The sequence below is a fragment of the Aplysia californica genome, unplaced genomic scaffold, assembly GCF_000002075.1.
Source record: "Aplysia californica isolate F4 #8 unplaced genomic scaffold, AplCal3.0 scaffold00601, whole genome shotgun sequence".
In the NCBI taxonomy this organism is placed as follows: domain Eukaryota; kingdom Metazoa; phylum Mollusca; class Gastropoda; order Aplysiida; family Aplysiidae; genus Aplysia; species Aplysia californica.
In genome coordinates, this window is record NW_004797871.1 from 308,398 (window position 1) to 318,890 (window position 10,493).

The 10,493-nt window shown below is 43.0% G+C and overlaps 1 protein-coding gene across 3 annotated transcripts in view; it reads right to left on the reverse strand.

Annotated features, from left to right (window-relative positions):
- Positions 1-10,493, reverse strand: part of LOC101855902 — a 36,809-nt gene that overhangs the window by 3,979 nt on the left and 22,337 nt on the right. For all 3 annotated transcript variants that reach the window (XM_005107411.3, XM_005107412.3, XM_005107413.3), the window contains exons 4-12: positions 6,425-8,092; positions 5,420-5,661; positions 4,901-5,048; positions 4,230-4,407; positions 3,596-3,689; positions 2,961-3,116; positions 2,038-2,141; positions 1,166-1,348; positions 552-792 (exon numbers count right to left, since the gene is read on the reverse strand). In XM_005107411.3, coding sequence (XP_005107468.1) covers positions 552-792; positions 1,166-1,348; positions 2,038-2,141; positions 2,961-3,116; positions 3,596-3,689; positions 4,230-4,407; positions 4,901-5,048; positions 5,420-5,661; positions 6,425-8,092 — 3,014 coding nt within the window. The remainder of the gene's footprint in view (positions 1-551; positions 793-1,165; positions 1,349-2,037; positions 2,142-2,960; positions 3,117-3,595; positions 3,690-4,229; positions 4,408-4,900; positions 5,049-5,419; positions 5,662-6,424; positions 8,093-10,493) is intronic.

Consider the following 10,493-nt stretch of genomic DNA (forward strand, 5'->3'; position numbering starts at 1 on the left):
CCCCCCCCCAGGAAAAACGGTATCCCTGAAGATATACTGACACAGTAATAGAGACAATGACACGGTAACCAAGACACAATAGAGACAATGACACAGTAACAAAGACACTGACACATTGACAGAGACATTGACACAGTGACAGACACACTGACACAAAAATAATTCAATATTATTTCCAGCAGGGAGAAAACAAAAGAGCAGACAACACTCAGTTTCAGTAATATTTAGTAAAGAGAAGCACATCAATACTAAAACTGTCATTCACTGCAGGGAAGAAGAAGGTAAGGCAGACAGAAACAACAGAAAGAAAAAAAAAGGAGTAAGACCTACCAGTGCTATCCTTCAACCATTCGCAGTCACACAATAACAGAGACACCAAAACGATAACAGAGGCACCAATATAATAACAGACACCAAACAATAATCATTCCCACTACTCAGCGTAAGACTCTGCTATACACCATTTTGAAAAGTGACGGATGGTGGCGTCTTACACTGAGCAGTCCCTTTGTAGTGAGGGAAGTAACAAAAGAGCACAGAGCGCTACTCACCCAGAGGGTAACCTCCCCGTATTGCCTTCCAGCACCTCTGGCCGGGCATCGTCGTATGTCCAGTTTACACTGTACGACTTGGTCTTCTGCGTCTCTCTCGGTGGGTCGCAGGCCGTCACGCGGCCCAGCAGTGGGTGGTGCAGTTGGTAGGTGGACGGCAGCTCGTCGTCTAGGGACGGGTGGCTACGATTGAGTCGGCAGCACACAGCGCGGGACAGGTGTCCGTGATCGTACAGGTAGCCTGAACAAAGCAAAGAACAAATACAGATATATCATTTAATAATAGTAACAACTCTTTTTTCTTGGAGACGGAAATGATTATTTTGCTAGTGAGTCAAATCAGACCCTTATAAATCTATTGCATCACACTGGCAAACTCTTGGTTTAATGTCTAAGGAGATCATAAAGGAAAAATTATCCGCCACCAGCACGAAAAAATCAATTACTCCTTTCAGCATAGTTTTCTCTAAAAAACTCAACAGCCTCAGCCCTGAGTTAGCGTACCTTTTATAAAGTTAGCACAATAGAAAAATAATTCAAGTCCACGTTGTGTTCTGAACATTATAAATCAATTTTTTCTACACCTGAAATGTTTGTCTCTACATATATATTACCGAGAGTTAAGGAATGCATGTAGACTGGGTCCAGGAAATGGGAAAGCAATGCTCCCTGCATGCCCAGGACATTCCAACGACAAATCTTGTCACTGCATGACATGGTGCGCAGCCGCTCGCCTCGCAGAATGCCATCCCAGGTTTGGCAGCCATCACTTGAGTTGATCGGAATTGTGCCTTCACCTGGATATTATGCAAAGAACTTTTGTAAAAAAAAAAGAAAAATACAAACAGGATAAAGAAGGACGACTACATTCAGAGCCAAAACAGAAAGAGAAAAAGGAATTCGGAACAAACACAGCTAAACTAAACAATCTCAGAGTACTGTAATTTCTGGGAAAAACCCCCCATAAGATTTAAGTATAAAGAAAATAGCTACAAAACCATTATACAAAAAAAGAAATTCTCCGATTACAGAAAGTTCATAATTGGATAACGAATAAAATAGTCAAAAAAGGGCACAAAAAGGAAAATAAATAGATCTTATGATAGGGGAGCAACCTGAGCTGAAGACCTCTATATAAATTATTAGAGAATAATACACAATGAGAATAGGAAAGTGGTAGAGTAGGAAAGTGGTAGATCAGGAAATGTCCATTTTTTAAAAGTTGAGACGAGCAGTTGTAGAGATGTGGTTTACAGTGAATTGGCACAACAGCAGCTAAGGAAGAGCCTGTGTGTTTGAGTAAGATGGTGAGTGAATGCATGGTGAAAGATATATCATCGCCTCAGAACCATTTGGTCCAAAGTGTACCTAATACAGACTGTACTTTGGACAAAATAGTTCTGAGGTGTCCATATGGAAAAAATTCAAAAATTCAAAAATTCCTAGAAAAGTGACACCCTCATCCCGGAAAACAAATCCCACTGACCTCCCTCCATCTTTGTCCTCAGAAGTCCCTGTGCACTGCCACCCACTGTGGGTCTGTGGTGATTGTATGCTTCAGATGATGGACCGCTGTTCGACTTGACATCCCTGAGGAAAAAGATTACATGAGTCAGCATTTGTTTTTTGTTCTAGCAAAAGTTTTACGGCACTTGGTTTCAGTTTACGTAATAGTTTTACTACACTTGCAACACAAATAAATGGTCATATAAATGCTGAAGATTAGAGGTGCTACTAAATAGTAACATGCACAGAAAAAGGAGGAGGAGAGTTAAGGATGGTAAGATGTTTGATAGGAAAGAAGGAACCAACACATCTGAACACCGCCAACCACCTGCACATGAGTGGACTGGTATGGGTGTATATTTGTTCGATTTACCGTATAATTGCATCACTGACACAATTTGATCGGAAAAGGGTATAAAACTCCATTTTCAACACTGTCAGGTTATTTCCTGCCATCTGAATGCATCTCTGAACGCAGTGATTCATATGAAAGGAGAGCTTGAAAACTTCACAATCTAATTCTTTTCAAGGATTTTAATGACATTTGAACCAGGGTCATCCACGGTATAAGACAACTTCTGTTGAACAGTTACAGTACAGCCCTTATTATTACACACGTTGAAGAAAAAAATATTCTGAATACAGGAAAGTCACATTGCAAGTATTTCACAGACAAATTAGGAAAACAACTTCCAATTGTTTGTTTGTTTGTGTAAACAAAGGGAAGCACACTGCCAACACAACAATGCTCATTTAGAGCAGGAGAACAAGGAACACAGATGGACAGAAACAAAATAGGAGCAGTAAAGACGTATGACCTGCCAGTAGAGTGGCACCCTTCATCTACCACAAATAACTTCTGAGAACTTGCAGAAGAACAAACAATTGGAAGTGAATACTAACCGTGGAGAGAAGAGAGCACCATCTCCACAGGGTGCCGTCGATATGTACAGGTGAAAGGTCACGGAGTCCTTGACTTTCAATTTGCCTGACTGGGAAGGCTCAAACAGGGGGTGGTCCTTGCCCAGCTGGTACGTCTGCAACTGCTGGTACAGAAACCTGGCAGGAGAAACCACAAGAAAGGTGTTAATTTGTCTGGCTGATTCCAAAAAACTCAAAAGGGGGGAGGGGGAGTAGAAGTTGGTTTTAATTGGTTTGGCTGGCACAAAACCTAAAGGGGGGAAAGAAGAGGTTGCGGGGGAAGGAGGGAAGGAGGGTTATGGTTGAACTGCTACAAATTCCATAGGGAGGAATCTGACTTGAATTAGGGTCATCCACGCGGAAGAAGAGCACGATACAAACTGAACTTCTTGACTCTGGATTAAAATACAGTGTTTGTTGTTTTAGTTACAAAGAAGCAAAAAGCATGTTAACAGGTAAGCTGGCATCAATGAAAAAATGACGCTTTGTTGACACATACATTTCTTTTCTTTTCAAATTCAGAATATCTCAGGCTTCATAATAATTTAAAACATAGTACTAAAGGATAGCATATTTGTGGACAAGTATATCCCTCGAATCCATTGTTTGGGACTCACCTCATAAATCCTCTGCGTGTGATGACCTCAGCATGGCAATCATTCACTGTGTGCCCATGAAGACTCAGTTTGTCTCCAGTGACACAACGATTACCTAAAAGACAATTTAGAAAGACTTTTAAGTTGCGCTCAGGGAACCCACATCATTAGTGTATTAAAGACAAATCAGAAAACAACTTCTGAGAACTCACAGAAAGATGAACAAAACTAATTCATTTCTGCTCATAAGAAAAACGAGTGACTCCCTCTAACCTGGCATTGCAGGGGAGCTAAATATATTGAATTACTTTTTAATATTTGTCTTGTAACTGTGAGAAAAAAGATTCCCAGTAAAAATGATCACTCATATAAAGCTATGAAAGGACTACAACACTTTCAATATCAATAATTTTGACCATAGTGTGACCTTCTATAACAGAAAAATGGCTTATTATTGTAAAAATGGAGGTTTCAGGATATGAAAGACAGGAAAACCCCCCCCCCTGTTGTGATTAAAAATTGGAAAGAAGGCAATCCTTAGTAATGTAGAACATAGGGAAAGTAATTCAGTGAAAAAAAATGAGGATAACAAAGGACCTATCTCTCATACAACACATGTACACACATACAACATACACCCTCCCAAAGTTCTTACCAGAACCAATGGCAATGACCGTTCCTTTATCTAAATCATCCATCTTCATGACCAGACCAGCGATGACCTTCCTCCCTGTTAGTGTTTCGGCTACCGTCGCAATTAGACTGTTGAACTTCTGATGAGTCAAAGCTGCTATCTTGTCAAACAACGTCATTTGTGACTCTGGGATTTTTAGCTGAAAACAGACCGTGTAGTAATGAGAAATGTTTTAAATTTGATTCAAGCAGAGAAGCTGAAAAAAAAAATTACAACCCTGAGTGAGAAGGAATAATTAAATAGGCATACCTGACAATGAATGGTAAAGAAGATAAACGTTCTGTTTATCATATCAAACTTCTATTCACCCGTCTCCATAACAATGTTTTTACCAGACCCACTTCTTTTTTTACAAATCCCTTACCAAACACCCTTGGTCCTACTAGCCCAAGTCGTGTATATTACCTTCATGAGTTCTCCCTCTTCTACACCCAGTCGTGTATATTTTTCTGACAAGTTCTCCTTCCTCTAGGCCTAGCCCCTCACCTTCTCTGACTCACACAACACCTTCAACAAAATGGAATTGTCCTGAAAGGCTAACTCACAGAAGCAATTTATGGATCAACAAAAATAAGGACAATACTTTACACAGTAAAAAACTAGACTCTTTAATCTAGGGTGAAAGCACTCACCACACCAACTTGTTGAGGCATCTGGTACTGCCCCTCTGCAATCAGCATGCGAATGGCCTGCTCTGCTGCATCCTTTCGTCCATCCTTCTTGTTGCTGTGCGTGATTCCCGGAAACTGACGACTGCCCACAACAGCAGCCACCACAAAACTGAGACGATTTTGAAAAAAGACATGAATGTATTGGCAATACCTTTCTTAATAAAGGTATTGCAACTACTTGGAATAATGGGACAAATAAGCATGATAATGATTACTGTTGCTATGGCAAAAAAGAAAATGAGTACCGCCACTTTATTATTACTCACCCTATAAAACAGGGTCAGATGAAAATAGTAGGCCTTCTTATTTTTCTGGTGACAGTGGCAATATCATAAATGGACGCATTTCCTAAAAGATAAACTACAGCACAGTCATCTGGACACATTTTGCCGTGGAGTGCACTAGGAAGTTTCCCAAAAATAAAAATGTGCCTTAGGAATATTTAATTAAAAAGAGAAAAAAACCCAGAGAACAACTCACGTAGGTTTGTGAGGAGGACCACTCTGGCTGAGCACATCAATGCGGGCAGGTACGTGGCGAGACTGGGCGTACTCCATGAGGGCACTGATTGGATTCTTGTTGAGGGCGGCGAAACTCTCGCTGGTGATCTCAAGGGCTCCTCCTGGGGCAGCAGCAGGCTGAGCAGGACCTTGAGGGGTGTAGGCGGTAACTTGTTGCGGACTGGAGGTCGCTGCTGCTGCTGATTTGTCAAATGGGTTTGGCTGAAATAGTAGAGAGGATTGTTATATAATAATAAAGGTATTTTTTTATCACACAGGTATTCTAGTAACATATATAGGTAAACATTATACATGTTGCACACACACACACACACACACACACACATTATATATATAACTATACAAATATACCAAACATATAATAAATATGTAATAATATACTTTGTTGCATCAACTATAGATTTTTCATAGAGATTTGCCTGAAGTAGAGAAAATGAGACTCTGATTTTAGTCATTTTATTTTCAAAAACATCAACCCATGTAGTAAACAAAAAACAAAAAACCTCTGGCATTGAGCCATGAGCGTATCAGAAAAGGCACGAAAGAAGCTGAGACATCTACAGGATGATCCCGGTAACACCCAGAGACATGGTGACCCCGATAACCTACTCCATTCTGTGATTAATTGGTTGTAATTGTTCCACACTTTTAAGGACACAATTAAGATTATTAAGTAGATGGGCTGCTTCAATCCTGCCTGTCTAGGCCAACCCAAGCTGATCTTGTTTATGTTTGTTTGAATAAGTTGAGGAGAAGTACGTCGACACAATAACGGTCATTTAGAGCTGGGAATAGGTGAGACAGATAGACAGACAGAAACAAGAGAGGGAAAGTAAAGAAGTGAGACCTACCAGCTGCGCCCTCCAACCACCCGCAAAGCTGATCGTGACATATGACATGATCTAGATCATAAACATTTTTACCTAAAAAGAAAGAAAAAAAAGGAGTGAAAAGAAGCCCTCACCAACAAAGGAGCTCTGTCTGCCGCGTCTCTATTCAAGAACCCTGGAGGATTAAGCACTTTCCCGCTGCCATGTGGGGTAGTCAACAGTGGGGGGCGCCTAGCAGCTCCGAGAGCCTGCTGTGCTGATGTTGCCAGAGAAGACGCCGTCCCGGACAAGTCAGACGGTCCTCTTGGAGCACCAAAGGCTGCAGCCTGCTGAAAGCCAGCTTTGTCAGTAAGGACCAGATACTCTACTCCTGGGAAGTTGATTCCCGTCTCTTTCTTGAGCTGCTGCCCGAATGTCAGATGTGAGTTAGAAGGCTGGCCAGCAGGAAGCGAGTATAAGGCTCCTCCAGATGCACCCATTTGGGTCGTGAGTTGATGAGGGAACTTGCCGGGTCCCTGAGCAGAAAAACTCTGAGGTCTGTCCAGGACCAATGTTTCAGCGTGAGGTGAGGAAGAGGATGAGGAAGGTGTGACCCTCGTGAAGGCTGAACGCTCTGACGGTACAGCACTTGAGTCTGACAGGTTCTTAAAACTGCTCTGTACCATTCCAGTATGAGGAGGCACCACAGATGCAGACTGTCGGAAAGCTGGGTTGGCCACTGGCACACATGATGGAGGAAGTTTCACTGTTGTGTTCCTTTCGTTGTGGTCATGTGATGTGGTACTGTGTGTCTGTAATGATGACCATGACTGTCCTCTTCCAAGAGGCAGGCGAACGTCCCCGAGGCTTGTGCTAAATGCAGTGTCCGACGAAATCAGCCTTGCAGGGTTTAGAGGGGGAGGACCATTGTTTAATTCTTGCTTCACTGGCGTCTTGAAATCTTTACTGTTCTGAAGTTGGCATTGATTTTGACCTTTGGCTGTCAGCATGACCTCATTGGTAGCGGAGATGAATGTCACGAGTTCTTCTTGAGCACACTCTGCAAGAACATCCTCCACGGTCTCCTTTCGGGCTTTCAGCCTAGTGGTGAGAACTGGCACAGTCAGAGTCATCAGACGACTTGATGCTAAAGCTGAGAGAAGTTGTTGCTCCAACAGGGTCTCGTCTGTCCTGTGAGTTTCAACAACACCCCGTCCATCTTCCAAAATTCCACCCTGAGACTGCCCCTCAAGTCCGGCAGCACCAGCGTCCTGCAAAGTATCCTCCGTAACACCTCCCCAGTCTTCCTCTTCATACCCCTGCTCATTATATTCTTCCCCATAGCTGCTAAAACGATCACTCTCCATCTCCGGCTCTGTGGCCAAATTAAACTCGCTGAAGTCCAACACATTACAAAAATCTTTTATCCTCACATACAACGTGTCCTCCTCCTCATCATCATCCTCATCATCCTCTTCGTCATCACATGGCATCGATGACCCTCCCCAATCTTCAGTCTCCGAGACATCAGGCGTGTAATGGCTCGACTCTTCAGTACTAGAGGCCTGGTCTGGCAAACGTTTCTGAACACCACTCACACACTCGTAGTCACACAACTCCATGCTTTGTTTGTTGTCAAGGGATGGGACTGGATCTGCAACGCCTCCACTGTAATGACTGGCGGATGCTGGGGGTGCTCCCCGGGCGAAATCTTCCGGCATGAGCACGGATGAGTCAGACTGGCTGTCGCCGGCTACTGGCGCTCCTCTGTTGTTGTCGAAGACCTCCCAACGCTGCTCTGCACTGTGCTCTAATTGGTCCAGCTGCATAAAGAAAGAGAAAGAGAGAAAGTTTTTATTTTAGTAGGAGTTTTTAGAGTTTTAGTAAGGTTTTTATGGCGCTCGCAACTGCAAAAAGTCATATGAGTGCCAAAGGGTGGATGTCAACAGAGAATTGAAGTCCACACGTGGAATTCGGCTTACTCTGCTCACCTCTCTAGCCTCAACTGCACAAAATCACAAAGCACCCCTGAAAATAACAGTTCACAAGAGAGTGACAAACATACAAAACAAGCAGAAGACGATGGTAAGGATGAGGAAGGAAAAAGCAGCAGTTCCCCCTATGTTGTTTCGGCACAGTATGAGCATGACATTGATAATTCAGCCCATTTACAATTTTACTGTGCATAAGATCATGTTAATATCCCCCCTTCGGCAATGGCCTAAAGACACGAAACACAAAAAAGGAGGGGAGATACAGACGATAGATGTTTGATCTGAAAGAAGGAGCAAACCACACCAGAGCACCCGCCAACCACCCACTTGCAGAATTTTAAAAATTAAAAAAAGGAAATATTTTTACCATGATTGAATCATGCATTATTTTTCTTATCACAAAGAGGATTGGCAATTGCCACTTTTAACAAAACGCGTAATGCCCCCTTTAGAGTAGGCAAGATCGACCACCTAGCCTTATCGGATAAGGGCTAAAAACCTCGGGAGGTCCCTTGGCGGTCCTAAAACCGATAAAAGTGGGATTTGACTGCCACCCGAGCAAAATTCAGAATTAATTCCTTCCAAAACTGAAAATACTCGCCGTCAGCACAAAAAATCTAGAGAGCCTTCGAAATCAGAATGTGGCTGCCTTACACATGAAGGAAATGGGCACTACGAAGAGGGAAAACGGTAGCTTAGTTTAGTTTCAGTTGAGGTTTTACCGAGCTCGCAACTGCATAAGGTCATATGAGCGCCAGAAGATTAGATGTGTTACAAGAGAGTACCAGATATAAAAAAGAAGAAGGGGACATAAGGACGATAGATGTTTGATAGGAAAGAAAAAGCAAACCACACCAGAGCACCTACCAACCACCCACAAAAACGGTTACGAGTACGTAAAACTGTACAATGGTAGCTCCGGCACAGAATACTTCACCCACAGCTAAGAATGCGTCAGAATGCGAGGAGGGGGGGGGGGGGGGGGGGGAGAGAGAGAGGGGGAAGGAGGGGAGGGAGGGAGGGGGGAGTGAGAGAGAGAGAGAGAGGGGGGGAGAAGGAGGAGGAAGAGGAGGAGAAGGAGAAGGAGATAGAGAGGGGGGGGTTCTTGGACGCTACCGAAGGAGAGCGAATCTCCAAGATCATCGATCCTCTGGACGATTAGTTCACGGTTCCGTCTCCAGAGGTTTATGGTGAGACCAGAGCGGCTACCACGCTCCTATTATATTCCTCTTGCGTTTCGTGAAACATTATTTCTTATATCTTTTTCTATGATTTACTATTTATTCATCGATTTATCCGTACATCTTCAGACAAGTCTACAGTAGCGCGTGCTTATATCTTTTTCGTTGTCTGTCATACCGTTGTCTATTGTTATGCCCTTCGCTTTGTATGTTAAAGTTGTTGTGAGAGGGATCGATTCCTCATAGGAAAGATATATTATCTAACATCGCCGTCTTTCTGCGATTATGAACAAGACCACTCCGTTTGGGCTAACTCTGACAGACAGTTTCGAAGCAAACGACCTCGTAGCTAACCTGAATTGCATCGATAAAGAGTCAAGCGAGACTGGGGCCCAACTAGATACGTATTAAGTGACCTTGATGGCAAGGGTCTTGGTACTTGGTGGCCCGAGACAGCCTTGAGCCGAGAGGAAATGTATAAAGGCCGAGGAGAAAGTGACCCTACTCACATTTGAACTTTCCATGTAGGTCATGTTCGTAACCTCCAAGGAGCAGCTACAGTCTCTGGCCACCCTGTTTTCATGATAAAATGCAACGATATTCATAGCCATATTTCATAGTTACTTTACTCTGACACTTCAAGAGCTGGCTACTAGAAGAACAGGATTATTTAAAACTAAGAGGTCAGCATGACAATGTGCTTCAATATAGCCCAAAGTACATTTTCATTATTCTCTGGCTCATTCTATTTCACTTTACCTTCTCACAGACGTACGATGTAAATCTGAGACATATGGAATGTTCTGCTTAAAGTAAACAGCAAGGACTCTCCTTGCAGGCAAACTTAAGATAAACCTGTGTTGTGTGTGGTGTGTCGTAGCCTCGATGAGAGGAGTCAGTAAAAAAACGGTGGGCTGAAACTGGAATATTATTTGGTTTGCATTGAAAGCCACAATGATTTAATATGTCACTTCTGCAAACCCCCCGAAATGCATCTGATAAGCGCCTCTTTCTTCGCAAGATATATTACACAAAAAAGCTGGGAGGAT